At 44.0% G+C, this 18867-nt stretch overlaps 2 protein-coding genes across 2 annotated transcripts in view; both read right to left on the reverse strand.

Moving 5' to 3' along the window:
• Positions 1 to 5172, reverse strand: part of LOC144670248 (fermitin family homolog 2-like) — a gene marked incomplete at its 3' end in the record, with an annotated part of 38269 nt that extends 33097 nt beyond the window's left edge. Inside the window, exon 1 of the mRNA XM_078532735.1 lies at positions 4796 to 5172. The remainder of the gene's footprint in view (positions 1 to 4795) is intronic.
• Positions 5173 to 9259: 4087 nt separating this feature from the next.
• The window catches only part of stip1 (stress-induced phosphoprotein 1), a 28947-nt gene continuing 19339 nt past the window's right edge, over positions 9260 to 18867 (reverse strand). The window contains exons 10-14 of the mRNA XM_078532961.1: positions 18478 to 18602; positions 14180 to 14216; positions 13347 to 13450; positions 9977 to 10149; positions 9260 to 9706 (exon numbers count right to left, since the gene is read on the reverse strand). Of these exons, the coding sequence (XP_078389087.1) occupies positions 9634 to 9706; positions 9977 to 10149; positions 13347 to 13450; positions 14180 to 14216; positions 18478 to 18602 (512 nt within the window). The 3' untranslated portion in view covers positions 9260 to 9633. The remainder of the gene's footprint in view (positions 9707 to 9976; positions 10150 to 13346; positions 13451 to 14179; positions 14217 to 18477; positions 18603 to 18867) is intronic.

The following is an 18867-nucleotide window of genomic DNA, read 5'->3' on the forward strand; positions in this document are numbered from 1 at the left end:
GCTGTTGAGTTCGATCGTGGCAGTAGCCAGGAAGAGAGATGGAATTCACAACTGGACACCTTCCATCTGCATTGGAGATGCTCCTGATTCATCCAGATCTTTCAGGCGAGTGAGACAATCCAAGGGTGACGGTGAAGTGTGACCGGTGGTGGGAAGTTAAAAGGCTAGTATTGTCAGTGTCAACAGCTTATGGAGTGAAGATGGGCAGAGGAATCAGGAACGGGCTGCTGAAGGTATTCCCACGGTGCAATGAGCTCAGGTGTTCCAGGATTCCAGTGGCAAGGAAGAAATTTGCCAATGCACATCCAAAGCAGGATGGTATGCGAGTGTGCCTTGGAGGTGACCGTCATCCTGTTCACCCGCTGCCCTCGTCCTTCTGGGTGGTGCTGGAGGTCACAGGAGGGCCTGGCGAAGATTGATCTTGGCTGTGAAGCCCCCCACAGTCAAACAGTCCTCCGCTTCCCGGGCTCGTGCACCAAGAACGGACTCTTGGATGGGTAGCCGGAGGGTGTACGGGATGGTGAGATTCAACACATTGAGAAAAGGAGGGAGGGATGGGGATGGGGTGGAGAAAAACGGCCAAACCTCCCCCACCCCCACCCCCATCTCTCAAAGGCAAAGGAAACTAAGATGCTCTCTATAAATGCCACGCAGTAAAACAACGGCCTCCCATCACAAACACTGCCTTCACTTTATCTGGCTGACAGGCCACAATATCCTGTTCACGCCCAGGATCAGTGTGCATGTAACAAAGGATAGAGATTGGGACAGGAGGACTGTAGTGTCTCTGAACTACGGGAGACAATTCGGGACCGTTTAGCTTCTGTGGCTATTTATAATCAACCAACCAGGCAACACATATTCTGCAACTTGGTTCAAGTGAGACAATTGCCTGCCACTTGTAATCTCAAATACTCCGCTTTGGGCTGATTAACGGGATTAGGAGGCCCTTCTATCAAGCTGGATGTGTCTCTACCATTTTGTACCTGCTTCCCCTCTGAGTTTAATGGAGTTTGCGCCTTTAGTTCATCTAATGAGGGCCCCTGTTAAGTTCCACCCCTCCACTTGCCTCCTACTTCCTGCTTGCACCCTCTTGACCTTTCAGGATGAGACATTGAACCAAGGCCCCGCCTGCCCCCTCGGGTGGGTGTAAAAGATCCCACGGCCGCTGTTGGCAGAAGAGCTGGCGGGGTGGTGGTGGTGGTGGTGGTGGTGGTGGTAGTGGTGGTGGGGGGGGGGGGGGGGGGTTGTGTGGGGAGTGGTGTTTGTGGTGGTTTTGTGGAGTTCTCCCCGGTGTCCTGGGGCCAATATTTATCCCTGGTCATTACTGCATTGTGGGAACTTGCTGTGCATCAATTCTATTGTGGCAAATGGAACATGTAACAATGACAACACTTCAAAAATACCGGACTGGCCGTAAGGTGCACTGGGCCATTCCGAGATTGTACAAATGCAGCATTTTCTTTCGAATGTTTTTGGAAGTAAAAGGGATGCTGTATAACTGTATGCTGGGATAAATAAACTATGGGTTTTTTGCTTACAGGATATATGTTACTTGGCAATTTATAGCTATTGATATATCCCTCGACTCCTTGTTTCAGCTTCTCCCATTTTACTTGGGGGTTGCCGCTGTGCTGGGTTGATAGCCCTTCTCCAACTCCTGTCAGTCACCCTTTCCTCTCCCAGTCCTGCTGCATTTAAGGCTCTCGTCACTGCATCTTTCCACCTGGCCTTAGGCCTTTCTCCTCTTCTTCTCCCTGGCAGTCCCATCTCCATCGCTCACCTCACCACTTTTCCTCTCTCTCTCTCTCCCCCCAACTGATGGCCGTACCATTTCAATCCCTTCTCGACTACTTTCTTCGACACTCCCGCAATCGTCACTGACCCCCTGATGTGCTGGTGCTGATTTTGTCCTTTCTCAGGACTCAACACATCCATCTCAGCATCAGCATCTCATCAGCGTCCAGTCGTTGTTCCTCTCTTCTTGATGTGGCCCAAGTTTCTGCACCATGTAGCAAAGCCAACCTCACAACTGTCTTGTGGAGTCCTCCTTTTAGCTTCAGCGATAGTTTCCTGCCCCTCGACTAACTTGCACTAAATGTACTTCAACCACTCATCCATGGTGCCTGGACGCAGACATTCATAAACATGGCTGTTCCTATCAGAGCAAATTCCCTCCCACATGAGTTTCCCTTATAAAATGAAGGGTTTGGACAGAGTAAATAAGAAGAATCTGTTTCCAGTGGCAGGAGGGTCGGTAACCAGAGGGACACAGATTGAAGAGAATCGGGAAAAGAGCCAGAGGGGGAGATGAGGAGAATGTTTTTTTTTTTGACACAGCGAGTTGTTGTGTTCTGGAAGGCGCTGCCTGAAAGGGCGGTGGAAGCAGATTCAATAGGGACTTTCAAAAGGGGAATTGGATAAATACTTGAAGAGGAACTGGCATTGGTATGATGGGCCCAATGGCCTGCTTCGCTGCTGTATGATGCAGATTCTAAAGCCGTTTCAAGCTTTTAATTTCTGTTTTTTTGAACCACAAGACTTGATATCCATCTGACTATTACAACATGATTGGTTTTGCCTTCTTCCAGCCTTTTCCACTGGAGGTGTCTTGCACCATAAGTTGATCTATGACTGAATATCTTAATGAAAATAATCACATGAATTGGAACCTTAAGACAGTGGTTACCAACTGCTCTGGATTAAACTCTTGCCTCATCACTACTCAATGGTCCCAACAGTTTCCACACAGACCATGTTGCACTCTGGGATCAATTGTCACATCACTGCACAATTTCTGGTTCCCTAAATGTTACTCCAGCATCAAACACATTCGGAGGTTGTCTTTAACAACAACTTGCACTTATACAGCGCAAAACATCCCAAGGCACCTCACAAAAGCATAGTCAGGCAAAACATTGTCGCTCAGTCAAAGAGATTGGTTTTAAGAAATGCCTTAAGAGGAGAGAGAGAAAAAGAGAGAGAGATAGAGATAGATTTAGGGAAGCAAGTTCAGAGCTCAGGGCCCCAGGCAGCTGAAGGCTTGACCGCCAATGGTGGAGCGATGGGAATTGGGGGTGTTCAAGGGGCCGGAATTGGAGAAGTGCAGAGACCTTCGAGGGTTGTAGGGTCTGGAGGAGGTTACAGAGGTAGGGAGGGTTGTAGGGTCTGAAGGAGGTTACAGAGATAGGGAGGGTTGTAGGGGCTGGAGGAGGTTACAGAGATAGGGAGGGTTGTTGGGGCTGGAGGAGGTTACAGAGATAGGGAGGGGTGTAGGGGCTGGTGGAGGTTACAGAGGTAGGGAGGGTTGTAGGGTCTGGAGGAGGTTACAGAGAAAGGGAGGGTTGTAGGGTCTGGAGGAGGTTACAGAGGTAGGGAGGGTTGTAGGGTCTGGAGGAGGTTACAGAGATAGGGAGGGGTGAGACGGGATTTGAAAACAAGGATGATATTTTTAAAATCGAGGTGTTGCTGCACGAGGAGCCTGTGTAGATTAGCAAGCACAGGGGATGATGGGTGAACGGGACTTGATGCAAGTTGGGATATGGGCAGCAGAATTTGGGATAAGTTTGAGCGATTAGAACAGCACTGAAATCAACTCTTCGAGCTGTGTGTTCTACACTGACTCCTTTCTGAAAAGCACAGATCTATGGAACCTGTCATCACACTCAACCTCCTCGACATCGACAGACTTTGAAAGATCCAAGTTGAATGTCCCTGCCTAACTTTGCCAACATCCGTTTCTGTACTGGTGTTCATTTGGGCCTAGGGGAAGTTACACAGTGAAATTAATTGACAGTATCTGCAAAGTCTGCCAATCATGACCCCAGAGGAAGATCCTCAAAAGCGGAAGATCGCAGTGGAAACTATGGTATAGTTGAAGCAGAAGCCCTGTCCCCACAGTGAAGCAGGACACATTCAGAATATACCTACTGGTTCCATCATTGTTGACCTTTTGGTCTCTGTTTTTGAACTCTCCAAGGTGAAGCAGTTAAAACAACCAACAAAGCAAATCATGTCCTCATAAAGAAAAATGAGGCAGGTGGCCATGGACTAAATGGCTTACTTATTCCTAGCCCTATGTAACCCAAGTACTTTCTGTCTTCTAAGCATGTAAATGCGCATTTTAAAATGAAACAAACCATTACAAATGCTCAAAGTTAAAATAGCGGCCAATGGAGTTTCAATTTGCATTTTTCAAAAGAAGTTAGCATTTTATGTGGAGAGACGGGAGAAGCTGGGATTGTTCTCCTTTAGAGCAGAGAAGGTTAAGGGGGAGATTGAATCGAGGCGTTCAAAATCAGGAAGGGGTTTGGATCGAGTGAATAAGGAGAAACTGTTTCCAGTGGCAGGAGGGTCGGTAACCAGAGGGGACACAGATGGAAGAGAATCGGTAAAAGAGCCAGAGGGGGGAAGATGAGGAGAATGTTTTTTTTTTAAACACAGTGAGTTGTTATGATCTGGAAGGCGCTGCCTGAAAGGGCGGTGGAAGCAGATTCAATAGGAACTTTCAAAAGGGGGGGAATGGGATAAATACTCGAAAAGGAAAGAAAAAAAAAACTTGCAGGGGCTTTGGAGGAAAGGGCGAGAGGGGACTGATTGTATAGCTCTTTCAAAGAGCTAGCACAGGCACGATGGGCCGAATGGCCTCTTGTGTGCTGTATTAGTCTATGGATTTACACACTCATTTGTTCTAATGTTACATATGCAGTGTCTGAAGGAAATCAACCAGAAACCACTCCAATAAATAGCAAGTTAATAAACCTCTCCCCAATACAGGGGGGCAAAGTTTCCTCACCAGAATCCAGCGGTCCTGATTCCAATTGTTAGAAGTTCAGGTAGCAAGCGTCCTTCCCTCGGAGCATGTGCCGGCTAATAAGACTTTTAGCTCCTCGCTTCTATCCCTACTCGCTGCTTGCTTGCTTGTTCTCTTTCTCTCTCTCTCTCTCTCTCTCTGTGCAGGGCGTTACCGAACAATTTCAAACTCTCAAGCAGTTTCCGCTGACTGAGAACTTCGAGTCACACTTTAACGCTGCTGGACAAAAGAAGCACCTAACCCATGTCCGACTGGGTCCTTATAAAATAACTGCACTCCGCATCACGCTGAAACCCACAACAATGCGTCCATTCACCTTTGTGGAGCTCCAAGCTTTAATTTATATCCATACTCCCTCACTGGCAATTCCTGGTTCAAAGCATGTGCAAACCTTGAGTCATGGGTGTGTAACAATGCAGAGAAGGCGTGCTGTGGCAATGCACTTACCTTCATACATGCGAGGCTTGTCTTATTTTGCTTCTTAAAGAGAGTTCCTGTCCCCCTGCCTCAAGAACCTGTCACGTTGCCCTCTTCCCCTCCCTAGTTGCTTCAAATTTAAAGTTTGAGGTTTTCTGTTTTGGATGGAGTGTGGCACTGAAGGTTGGGATTTGTTTGAGAAAAACAAAACAAAACTGCCCTGTCTGGACATGTGAGGGGTAATTAACAAATCTCTCACTGTTATTATTGCCCTGGTGTGAGTGTGTGTGTGATGTGTGGAGGCCGTGCCATGCACAGCTGGAAAAAAACTCCCAACTTTTGAAATCCCCCCCCCCCCACCCCCACCCCCACCCAAACAGGAGCTGACTTGGCCTTTGGGCTTTGACATTCCTGTTGAGGAAGTGAAGCTAGTGAATGAAGCACTTGTACCTCCCAACTTTTTTTTTGTGTACGTAACAACATACCGTAGAGTGTTTTCAAAGGTGGGTGACTGACCCACCAGAGTTGGGAGCCAGTGCGCTCGATGAGTTTCAGATGAAGTCATCGACACATCATGCATGCACTGACTCTCACCACGCTTTCGCAATGCAAAACATTGCATCATTGGGCTTGGTGACTTGCGCAACATTCCTGCAAGCAGATCATAAGCCCTCTGCGGCACATCGGGTCCCGCTGGCATTCCCAGCACAGGTGGTCGCAGAGCTCCAGACGCAAGTTACGTTCGCCGGCAGTCGTGGTTTCTGCCCATTTTTTTTTGGCGTCAGCTTAAAAAGGCATCACTGTCTCGCCCGGGAATCTGCCTGTGCCATCAGATCGAGTCAATCGCCAGGGTGAGGTTCTGTTAACTCTGTTTGCAGCCCCGCGAGGAGGCCCGATACAACCCTTGTCCATCGAGTCATTATGGCATAGGATCCCATTCGGCCCATTGGGTCCATGACAGCTCTCTGTAGAGCCATCCAGCCAGTTCCAATCCCCCGCTCTCGCCCCGTAGTTCTACAATTTTATTTCCCTCAAGTGTCCATCCAATTTCCTTTTGAAATCATTGATTGTCCCCACTTCCATCATTCTCATGGGCAGTGAACTCCAGGTCATTACCATTCATGGCGTTAAAAAAAGGTCTTCCTCACATCCATCTCTTTGGGCATCTATTGCCCAAAACCTTAAATCTGTATCCCCTCATCCTTGTCCCATCAGCCAATGGGAACAGCTTTTCTTTGATTACCTTTTCCAAATGATTACCTGTCATCATCTTGTCCACCTCTAACAAATCTCCCCCTCAATCTCCTTTGCTCCAAGGAGAACCCCAGCTTCTCCAACCCCTAACTCTGTCGCTAAAATCCCCCCCATCCCTGGGACCATTCTGGTCAATCTCCTCCGCACCCTCTCAAGGACCCTTCACATTCTTCCTAAAGTGTGGCGACCAGAACTGGACCCAATGTCTCCATTTTAATATAATAATCTTACTTTTCAAATCCGTCCATGGCCTCACCTTCCCCAATCTCCTGTAATATCCTCCAGCCCTACAATCTTCAGGCATCTCTGGGTTTCTCCATCATTAGCGGCCGTGCCTTGAGCTTCTGAGGGCCTAAGCTCTGGAATTCCCTCCTGAAATCTCTCTCCCTTGCTCTCTCCTCCTCTTTAGGACTTCTAAAAACTTAAAAGTCTTTGACCAAGCTTTTGGTCACCTATCCTGGTATCTTCTTGTGAGGCTGTGTCAATTTTAGTTTATTATGCCTTGGGTTGTTTTCTATGTTAAAAGTACGATAAAAATGCTAGTTGTTATGCAACCTTTTAGAAACAAAATTTTGCCTTATAATCTTTCCAAAAAGGCCAGGCTTGCACTGAGTTTCCTCCAGTTTGTGTGGGGTAGGCTTACTTTCCACGTGCAGCTGATTGCACGGACAATACAGATGCAAACACACATCCACCAATGCAGTGGTTTTCTAAGATAAAAGCAAAATACTGCGGATGCTGGAAATCTGAAGAACAAGAAACACTGGAAAAACTCAGCAGGTCTGGCAGCTTCTGTGGAGAGAGAAACAGGGTTAATGTTTTGACTCCGTATGACTCCTCTTTAAATCAATGGTATTCGATGTTCTCATACTCATGTTTTTTAAAAAAATTACTGTCAATGGTGACACTGAGGCCTATTTTCTGGGCACTGAACACACAGCAAATTCTTAGTTACTTATTTGTGACCAGTTGGCTGTGGCTTTGAACTTTGGTGCCTGTTCCCTGGCTGGGGTGGGGAGAGCAGGGGGGGATGGGGGGGGGGGGTTCCCCACCCAGTGGTCATTCTGATGATGCACCATTTCTCTGCCCCCTGGCATGTTAGAAAAGGGGGTTTCCCCAACATCTGCAACGTATCCCACTGTTACCGCATCAATGCAGTTTGGCTCTTAATGGGAGGGCCAACAGCACCATGGTGGTGCCTGCTGTGGCTGAGTGGGTAGCACTCTTCCTCGAGTCAGAAAGCTCCAGGTTCAACTAACACTCCACAGAGGTAATCCGGGTCAACACTCCCACTGTTGGGGATGCTGTCTTTTGGGTTAGACACTGAGACCCATCTGTCTTCCCAAGTGGATACAAATGATCCTGTAACACCATTTAAAGAGAAACAGAGTAATGTCCTAGCCAATGTTTAACCCTAAAGTCAATGTTACCGAAACAGATTATCTGGTCACATAAATATATCTGATGTGCGAGTCAGGATGCTGGGCCAACTGGAGACATGCACCTGCTGCTGTTGTCCTTATAGGGTGCAGTACCACAAGGAAGCCTTGCCATGTTGCTGCAGTGCAGCCACATTATGCCAGCGGCAACAATGGAGTGCGTCAATCAAGTAGTCTGCTTTATCCGGGATAGTATTGAGCTTTTCAGGGGTAGTTAGAGCTGCACTTATCCCAGCAAGTGGAGATTATTGGGTCACATTCCTGACTTTTGCATTGTTGGTGGCAGATAGGGTCTGGTGAGTTAGGTGGTGAGTCTTTACCACAAAATAAACAGCCACTGACCTACGCTTGCAGACGTAGTACTTAGGTAGCTGGTCGTTAAATTTCTGGTCAATGGTGACCCCTCATGGATGCTGTTGGTATTTATTGCAAAAGCCTAAAAAGCCTTGTAAAATATATTTAAGTGTGGGTGCATTTTTCAGGTAGGAGGGTGGGGTGGGGCTTGGAGAAATGTTCTGGAAGACAGAATCTAGAACTTGCTTCAAATATGGTATCCACCACCGTAAAAACTGGACAGTGGTCCCATTGACCAGAGTTATTGGTGCCGGTCTTTCAAGATCTCGCTACCTCTGGTGGATTCAGTTTCCAGCTAAGAGTTTTAAAAAAAAACAGGAACAAGAGAAACCAGGAAACCAACTGCCATGTAGTTAACTCTCTCAAACTATACTTAGGAAAGGTGCAAAAATAATTCAGATGGGGTTCCCCTTATAATACAGAAAGTATGAACACTTTAAATTATTCTATTACCCATGAAAGCTCTACAATCAAATGCCACAACTCAAATTCACCCCCTGCACCCCACCCACTTGACAGGGGAAGGAAGCGGCCAGTCACTGTTGCATGTCTTGATGGCACTTTAAGGCTCACAAAGAATGGCCATAGGGAAGGTATCCCAGGCAAGTTAGCATCTTTGGGAGAAGGAAGAATTTGGGAGTAAAGAATGAACATTTCAAAGCTAGAACATGAAGATTAGAGTGTCAGCCGAGCTCCCATTTTAGGTAGACGGAGGCAAGAGGTGATGACAAGATGGAATCAGAAAATGGTATCTGAATACAATAAGGATTTGCTAGTTTTACAGGTAAGCTATTCACAAGAGAAGTTCTGTTAAATTACAGACACGACTAAAATCTCCAATGTTGACAGAGATGGGTGAAAAGAGCCAAAAAAGACCTTGAAGGGAATCTGCACAACATATGCAGCACTGTATGTATATGCACACATTGTAACTGTGAATTGAAAGTTTAGAGCAACAGCAAACAGAACTGGACTAGAAATGTACAGTTGGTTGGATACAACACTTTAATGCAACTCTTTGCATGCAATAAACTGCAAAATATCTGAAAACCCCAACATCTCTACAGTTACTGTAAGGTGACTACAGCAGCAGAGATGCACATTTCACATTGTCATCTTAAAAATGAAAAAAATTAAACTTACAGAAAGTGCACAGGTTATAGTTTTGCGCTATATATCAGATCACAAAATAATCAGGTGTTACAAATAAAAACTAAGATGAGATGCTGTACACTGTTTATTTTGGCTGTTTTAATTTTTTTCTCCTGTTTCCCTCCCTCCCTTCCCTAAATCTTCAGAGGGTACATTCCTGAAGGACTGTCCTAGTTTCATCTCTGCTGAGTCTTGTGATGGTCATCACCGAATTGCAATGAGGCCGACATCAATGAGTTTTTGAATCTTCTGGGCTATGACGGGATTCTTTAAGTGTCTGGGGAGAAAAGGATGGAGAGCAAGCGTTAGTAGCATGGATATGGTAGGTCAGCAATAAAGCAAAGTAAAAATTGTCTTCCCTCCTCCCCCTTTTAAGTCCACAACAATGGGGTCGTACAATGCCATACAAAACTAAATGGAATTATTTCAGTTTTAACTCTAACATAATGATGATTCCGTGTGCTTCATAAAGAGGGGCTTAGAATTCACGCAAGAGTTATGAAGACAATATAACCAAAATTTCTGATAGGTTAACAATTGTACTCACTCGCTTAGCGCCTGTGGATCTTTCTGCATCTGCTCCAAGATCAACCTCATGGCAGGGTCACTCATGATCTGCTGCACCTCTGGATCACCCATGGCACGGCGCTTTACTTCCTCTGGAGTATCGTTTCGATTATACTGCATCATAAGGCAGCGCTGGTAACCTTCAGAAGCTTCCTAAAGGATTTTTGAGAGAGGGTTGATTGATCTAGTTACTAAATTTTGCCCAAGAGTGTCTGCAGCTGATGCCATTTGAACTGCCCTTAGTGCCCGTGATCCACATTTCCCACGGTGCACTTCAGAATTTGTTTTATCACTTGTGTTTTTGTCAGAGAGCAGTGTTTATGCAGACAGGACCTGGAATCAGCTCTTAACCAATCAATCCAAAAGAATAAACAGGGACATCTGTTCAGCATATCCTCACAAACTCCCAAAAGCTGCTCACTTTTCATTCCAGGCTCTGATATAGATATAGACAAGTGTCCTGGATTGCACAAGTGACTAAGGCTACCCCTTTCTTCTTACTCACACCAACCCCCCTCTACCTCCTACACCATAAGCAGACAATCTGAGAGATAATCTTTCCACCATGGCAAAGCAAGACATTTCCCAGGGGAAAAACTTGCAAGAAAACAAGTCTTACACCACCCTCTCAGATTGGTCTGGTGTTTATCAACAGTAGATTCACCCACAGATTTTCATTAGGATTTCTTTCAGGGAATAAGAAAAAAAAAAAATGGAGGTCACAAAGAAAGTAACCCAGTCTGGTCAATACATAACTCCTTGATCAAATCCGTCTGTTGTACATATCCAAAATAATGCATGGCCATAAATGTCTCCCTGGTTTACCCTCTTTGTTTTTTCTTTTTAAATGGAGTGATTGCACTTGCATGGCAAATGGAAAGTTCCAACCTTTAAGCAGCTCAGTCCCATTTACCTTCATATTTTTCTTTCATCAGCCTGACTGTTATACATTCTATTTTTATCTTATATTCTCTTGCACTCTGAATTGTCTTTGCGACTGGAGCTTAAGGTCTCATCTTTCAGAACTGTGTCCAGCATCTTCCCTGCAACTCTCAGAATCACAAAATTGTTCCAGCACAGAACAAGGCCATTCTGCCCATCATGTCTGCACTGGCTCTCCAAGTGAGTACTTCACCTAGTGCCATTCCCCTGCTTCTCCCTGTAACCTTGCACATTCTTCCTGTTCATATAACAATTTAATTCCCTTATGAACGCTTCGATCCTCCCTCTACCACACTCTGGCAGGGCACTCCAGACCTTAACCATTCGCTGCGTGAAAAGTTTCTCGTCACTTTTGCTTCTTTTGCCAATTGCTTTAAATCTGTGCCCTCTTGTTCTCAATCCTTTCATGAGTGGGAACGGTTTCTCTCTCTAATCAGTCCAGACCCCTTATTTTGAATGCCTCTACTAAATCTCCTCTCAGCTTTCTCTTCTCCAAGGAAACAGTCCCAACTTCTCCAATCTATCTTCATAACTGAGCTTCCTAATTCCTGGAACTATTGTCCTGAATATTTTCTGCTCTCCCTCCTATGCCTTTGTATCTTTCCTAAAAAGTGCAGCACCCAGAACTGGACACATTACTCAAACTGAGGCTGAACACTTGTCTTATACAAGCTCAACATAACCTCCTTGCTTGTACTTTATGCCACTATTAATAAAGCCTAGGATAATGTATGCTTTATTAACTGTTCTCTCAACCTGTCCTGCCACCTTCAATGACTTATGCACATATTCACCCAGGTCCCTCTGCTCCGGCACCTCCTTTAGAGTCATATCCTTTATTTTATACTGTCAATCCATGTTCTTCCATCCAAAATGAATCACTTCACATTTCTCCACACTGAACTTCACTGCTACCTGTCTGCCCATTCCATCAACTTGTCTGTCTTTTGAAGGTCTGCATTACCCTCCTTGCAGTTCACAACACTTCTAACTAGTGTATCATTCATAAATTTTGAAATTGTGCCCTGTTCACCAAGGTCTAGGTCATTAGTATGTAGCAGGAAGAGCAAAGGTTAACACTGACTCCTAGGAACTCCACTACAAACCTTCCTCCAGCCCAAAAAGTATCAATTTTAACCAATACTGTTTCCTGTCACTCGGCCAATTTCATATCCATGTTGCTCCTGTCTCTTTTATCCCATGAGTTACAACTCTGCTCACAAGTCTGTTGGGTAGCACTGTATCAAATGCCTTTTGGAAATCCATGTACACCACATCAACAGCATTCTCATCAACCCTCCGTCACCTCTTCAAAAGACTCGAGTTAAATACATTTTTCCTTAAATTCGTGGTTTTCCTTAATTAACTTGCATTTGTCCATGTGACTATTAATTTTGTCCCCAATTATTGTTTCTAAAACAGTTTCCCTACCACGATAGATAAACCGCTACACTGACAGGCCTGTAGTTACTGAGCTTATCTTCACACCTTTTTTGTTTGAACATTTGCAATTCTCTAGTCTTCTGGCACCACCCGAGTCTAAGAAAGGCATGCAAATTATGGCCAACGCCTCTGCAATTTCTATTCTCACTTTCTCAATATCCTTGGATGCATCTCATCTGGTCCTGATGACCTATCAACTTTAGAAAGCCTCTCTAATATCTCTCCCCCACCCCCCCCATCAATTTTAAATTCTCCTAGTATATTAATTACCTCCTCTATCACTGTGGCCTGGGTAGCATTAGTTTATTTGGTAAAGAAAGATGCAAAGTATTCATTTAATACCTCAGCAATTCCCTCTGCTTGCATGTTTAAAATCCCCTTCTCTAGGAGGCCCTACTTCTCCTTTTACCACCTTTTTACTATTTATATGCCGAGAGAAGACTTTAGAATTCCCTTTTAGGTTAGCTGCTAGTCTCTTTTCATACTCCCTCTTTATTTCTCTTAATTGCCTTTTCACTTCCGCTCTCAACCTTCCACATTCAGCCTGGCTCTCCATTGTATTATCCACCTGACAACTATCACAACCACACTTTTTCTTGTTCATCTTAATCTCTATTGCTTTTGTCATCCAGGGAGCTCCGAATTTGTTTGCCCTACCTTTCCCCTTCGAGGAAATATCTGATATCAAACAGATTGATGACTTCTGCAGTTAGATTTTTATCTCTTTTTAAATATTGGAACTTTTCTGAAGCTCACAAGCAATCGGCTCACATAATATATCTTCCATGGAGAGAAAAGCAGCCTATGCCATGTCACTGCTGCAATGCACTGTTGAACACCAAACACACTGTGGTGCCTAAAACTGCATGACCAGAGACTTCAGTTTGCAATGCTCTCTCCTCAGGTTCACATCATAACCTACATGAACAGAACAAGAGCTGAAATGAATGAAGATCCAGTCTTACCTTGGAATTAGAGTCCAGCTCAAGTGCTTTCTGATAAACATCCATGGCTTTGGAGAAATCCTTCAAGGCCTCAAGGGCTGCTCCTTTTCTTGTGTAACCCTTAACTAATCAAAATAAAATTAATAATCAACAATGAATCAGGTAGTGCATTTGAATTAAGATTAGTTTGCAACTTTCAGTGTCTATTAACAGCAGATCACCTCCATATCAGAGACAAAAGATATTTAAAACAACTGGATTTTCTCAAAGGAATTTAGGGCCCATATTTTGATTCACTGTCTGCCAGGCTAACTCTCTCCATTGTGCTCTACTAATCTTGCTTCTAGGGCGATCCAGTCACTCTTTAGATTTTTTTTGTTGCTTACTATGCAATACTGGTCTCAAATGTACTGAATATTCAGTATTTTCCCATCCCTAGTGATAACCCAAGGATAACACTCAGCAAGAGGTGTCTGAACCAGCCACTTAGCTGGCATGTGTTCAACCCTGGATGAATTACTTATTGTTTTACAAGTTACAAGTATACTCTGCTTATGAGTGCCTTGGTGAGGCACCACAAACTTACCATTGCTAATGGAACCATTTTCTAGTAGAGGAAGGAATTGCCCACCAGAACAATGTTCCAAATGAAGTTTCATGAGGCACATTTTTTGACAGTCAAATTGTTAACAAAGCAAGTTAGACTTTCATGTTTAAAATAGACGTTATGATCTACTAATACAACTTCTATCCACCATTCCCTACTAACAAAAATAAGTATGAATTTAAGCAAGCAGAGTTTCAAAGTCAGCACAACACAGACTGACGATCTCATAAAAATCAGAGCTACTTACGGAATGTGGGATCAAGGTGGATACAGTCCTCACAGTCCTGTAAACAGAGAAAAGGCATCTTAAATTATTGCCAGTTACAAATTGAAATTACTATTCATGTAAGATTCACAAATCAAGACGTATGGGAGATTAAAATGCCATAGTTTGATGTAAAAGGAGGGGAGTGGGAATGGAAAGAATAAGATTCATCCAGTCCATCAAATTAAACTGAAAATAAGTAAAAGAAGTGATAAATCTGTTTTATAATCATACTGGCTTGTGGTTAAAATTTAAAACAGTGGATATTCTACACTTTCTTACAAGGACTGGTGTCTTCAAGACCTATAAATACTTTTCTAACAAGGGCAGTCACAGCCTCAGGTACGATGGCAGCACCTGGAATTTATCCCCACGACTGAATCCCACTTCAAAAAATAGCACCACAAACGCCCACAGTTCAGATTTAGATTCTGAATCTACTTGAATAACAATTCAAAACCAATCCTCTTACTTATCCCTTGGTCTCCACTATATTGTGTTCAATACTGAGAGATTCAGCACCCTCCATTCAACACTCCTTCCAAGAGGAAGTTAGAAAATTCATTTTCATTTCCATCCTACTAACGACAACATCACAGCTGCGTTATTGTAGCCAGCAGCATGCAAATGAAAATGGTTGTTCCCAATCCTAAGCAGTGGTCCAGTTGAGGCAGATTTTCATTGGGTACAGATGAATAATAATCAACCTTTCTAAACAAAAATCCCTGCTTTTTTCTGTTTTACTCTAGCTAGCGAGTGTCAAAGACAGTTATCTGAAACTCATCCATTAGCTGGAATGGAAGATTGCCAAACTGAAACTTGCATTCTGCCTTCTAAAACCAGTTCGGCTGGCATGTGGGGCCAGTGACTTTCCAGTACAGTGTATGTATGCCTCCCAATTGGTCAGTGATTCAGCCACAGCAGCATACTTAAGATTTGTGACCTTCATTTGCACATGGCTAGTTCTGGAATATGAGGGAGAAAAAAAAACCACAACCAGAATTCCTACTCCTGCATGGTATCCAGTAAGCAACGATAGAAAACGTACATGTGTTGATGTTGCTTGAAGATGCAAGTGGGTTCCGTTATGTACATTCTTTCCCTGACCTATAGTTGAATAACAGCACAGAGAGTGAGAATTCAACTCGGGAAGGTGCGAGAGCAGCGGGTCTTCAAAAGGTGGAGCAAGGAGTGAGCGCTCACCTCAGGAAGGATTGAGGACAACAGGCCTTCAGTCAGGCAGAGTTAACATGGTTTTGTGAAAGGGAATTCATGTTTGACGAATTTATTAAGTTCTTTGAGGAAGTAACAAGCAACCTGGATAAAAGGGAACCTGCGGATATGGTGTACTCCAGAAGGCAAAGGTGCCACATTAAAGGTTACTACACAAAATAAGAACTCGGTGTAGGGTATTACATATTAGCATGGATAGAGCTAACAGGAAACAATAGGCATAAATGGGTAATTTTTGGATTGGCAAGACGTGATGAGTGGAGTGCCAAAGGTATCAGTGCTGGGCCTCAACTATTTACAATCTATATCAATAACTTGGATGATGGGACCAAGTGTTTTTTTATTCATTGACAGGATGTGGGCACTGCTGGCTAGGCCAGCATTTATTGCCCATCCCTAATTACCCTTGAGAAGGCAGTGGTGAGCTGCCTTCTTGAACTGCTGCAGAACCTGTGGTGTGGGTAAAGCCAGTGCTGTTAGGGAGGGAGCTCCATGATTTTGACCCAGCAACACTGAAGGAACAGCGATATATTTCTAAGTCAGGATGGTGAGTGGCTTGGAGGGGAGCTTTCAGGCAGTGGTGTTCCCATGTATCTGCTGCCCTTGTGCCAGATGGTAATGGTCAAGGTTTTGGAAGGTGCTGTCTAAGGAGGCATGGTGAATTCCTGCAGTGCATCTTGTAGATGGTACACACTGCTGCTACTGTGCGTCGGTAGTAGAGGGAGTGAATGTTTGTGGAAGGGGGTCCTGAATGGTGTCAAGCTTCTTGTGTTATTGGAGCTGCACTCATCCAGGCAAGTGGGGAGTATTCAATCACACTCCTGACTTGTGCCTTGTAGATAGTGGAGAGGCTTTGGGGAATCAGGGAGTGAGTTGCTCACTGCAGAATTCCTATCTTCTGAACTGCTCTTGTAGCCACAGTATTTATATGGCTAGTCCAATTCCGTTTCTGGTCAATGGTAACCCCCAGAATGTTGATAGTGGGGATTCAGTGATGGTAATGCCATTGAATGCCAAGGGGTAATGGTTAGATTCTCCCTTGTTGGAGAGTCATTGCCTGTAGGGCTTTGAAATTTGCTGATGACACAAAGATGGGTAGTAAAGTAAGTTGTGAAGAGAACATAAGGAGTCTGCAAAGGGTTCACTGAGTGGGCAAAAAATTGGCAGATGGAGTATAATGTGAGAAAATGTGAACTTGTCCACTTCAGCAAGAAAAAGAGAAAAGCAGCATATTATTTAAATAGAGAGAGATTGCAGAATTTGGTGGTACAGAGGGATCTGAGTGTCATCGTATATGAATAAGGAAAAGTATGCTGGTTTTTTTTTCATTCGCTCATGGGATGTGGGTGTCGCTGGCTAGGCCAGCATTTACTGCCCATCTCTAATTGCTCTCGAGGTGGTGGTAGTGAGCTGCCTTCTTGAACCACTGCAGTCTACGTGGTGTAAGTACACCCACAGTGCTGTTAGGGAAGGAAGGACCCAGCAACTGTGAAGGAACGGCAATATATTTCTAATTCAGGGTGGTGAGTGGCTTGGAGGGGGAACTTGCAAGCGGTGGTACAGCAAGTGATTAGGAAGGCAAATGGAATGTTGACGTTTATTGCAAAGGGAATAGAATATAAAAGTAGGGATGTTTTGCTACAGTCGTATAGGGTATTGCTGAGGTCACATCTGGAGTACTGTGTACAGTTTTGGTCTCTTTATTTAAGAAAGGACATAACTGCATTAGATGCAGTTCAGAGAAGGTTCATTCATTTTATTCCTGGGATGAGGGGGTTATCTTATAAGGAAGGTTAGGCTTGCATCCATTGAAGTTTAGAATAACACGAAGTGATTTTATTGGAACGTATAAGATCCTAAGGGGACTTGACAGGGTGGATGCTGAGAGGATGTTTTCCCTTCTGGGAGAATCTAGAACTAGGCAACCGTTTAAAAATAAGGAGTCTCCCATTTATGATGGGGATGAGAATTTTTTTCTCAGAGGGTTGAGAATCTCTAAAACTCTTTTCCCCCAGAGAGCGGTAGAAGCAGGGTCAGTGAAAATTTTTAAGGCAGAGGTAAGCTGACTCCCTTGTTAGTCAAGAATCTAAGGATATCAGGAAAGTGAAGTTGAGGCCACAATTAGATCAGCCATGATCTTACTGAATGGCAGAGCAGGTGCCAGGGGCCAAAAGACCGACTCCTAATTCATATTAATATCTTGTCACAGTTAAGACTCAAGTTCCAAAATGGATTCTGGAAACCATATCCCACCAAGGGTCTGCAACTTTTAGAAAACATGTCTATCTTGTCCAAAATTCTCTTATCCGTACCGAAATGTGCTGGTGCTTACTTCCCTCCAGCACTTATATCCAAGTCAGGATAAAAGCATGAGCCTTGATGCAAAATCTGTCTAGGCATTATCCAATCTAGGCTGGAAGTGGAAAGGTCAGTTGGGCCAATCCTGCCACCCAGAATTCACAACTATACCTATCCTACAAAGGCCAATGGATAATGCAAAAACTGATATTCCCCCCTCCCTGCCTGTAGCCAAAAGGTGTCTACTGAATGACTGTTTTCCCTCTCCCCTAACTAGCCAATATGAGTTAATCACGTATGATTACATCACAAAAAAGAGTGTTATTTGGTCCAACTCGAACTTCTACTCCATGAGCCTTCTTCCACTTGAATTAACTCCTCTTAGTTGCCACTGTATCCCACTCGTCACTTTTTCATCAAACATTAATCCTCCACTTAAATGTATCACTATCTATTACAATCGCTCCATGTGATAATAGGGTCCACACTCTCACCATTGTGTGTAAAGAAAATCCTCCTAAATTATGCATTATTGGCTAACTTGTATTTCTGCCCCTTGATCTGAACTCATTCACAAGTGGAAACAGTTTCTCCACATCAACCCCATCAAACCCCTTTGTAACTGAGCAGTGAAGAGAGTTAACCAGACATCCTCCTGTTTCAGCTCTACTCCTCTCCAAATTTAGCAACCGTACAAGCTGGGGGAAATGCAAGGGTAACAGTCGTAAAAATACTTTACAAAATATTACCTTCAAAGCTAATGGGAATTCTAAGAGCTTGGTATAGCAGGCAGCTCGGTTACTGTAGAGTTTAGCATCAGTAGGATTGCGTCTAATAGCTTCTGAGTAATGCTTCATAGCCTGTGGGTAATCACCTGTGATTAAAATGAGAGGGTCACCCATACATTACATACCATAAATCATACAGAGGCAAGTTTGCATCATGCAGGATCTATGCAGACATGTTATAACTTGCAGTCCTCAAATTATAGAAGGTGTACATGATACTCATGGGATTTTGCTGATTATAAATGTGGCTCAATGACTTAAAAAAAAACTTGCTTAGAATATGCCCATAATTCTCTTCACACACAGCATCCAGTCTACGTGTAACGAAAGTAAAACTAATAACTTCCCAGT

This window comes from Cetorhinus maximus, chromosome 31 (assembly GCF_964194155.1).
Source record: "Cetorhinus maximus chromosome 31, sCetMax3.hap1.1, whole genome shotgun sequence".
Lineage (NCBI taxonomy): Eukaryota > Metazoa > Chordata > Chondrichthyes > Lamniformes > Cetorhinidae > Cetorhinus > Cetorhinus maximus.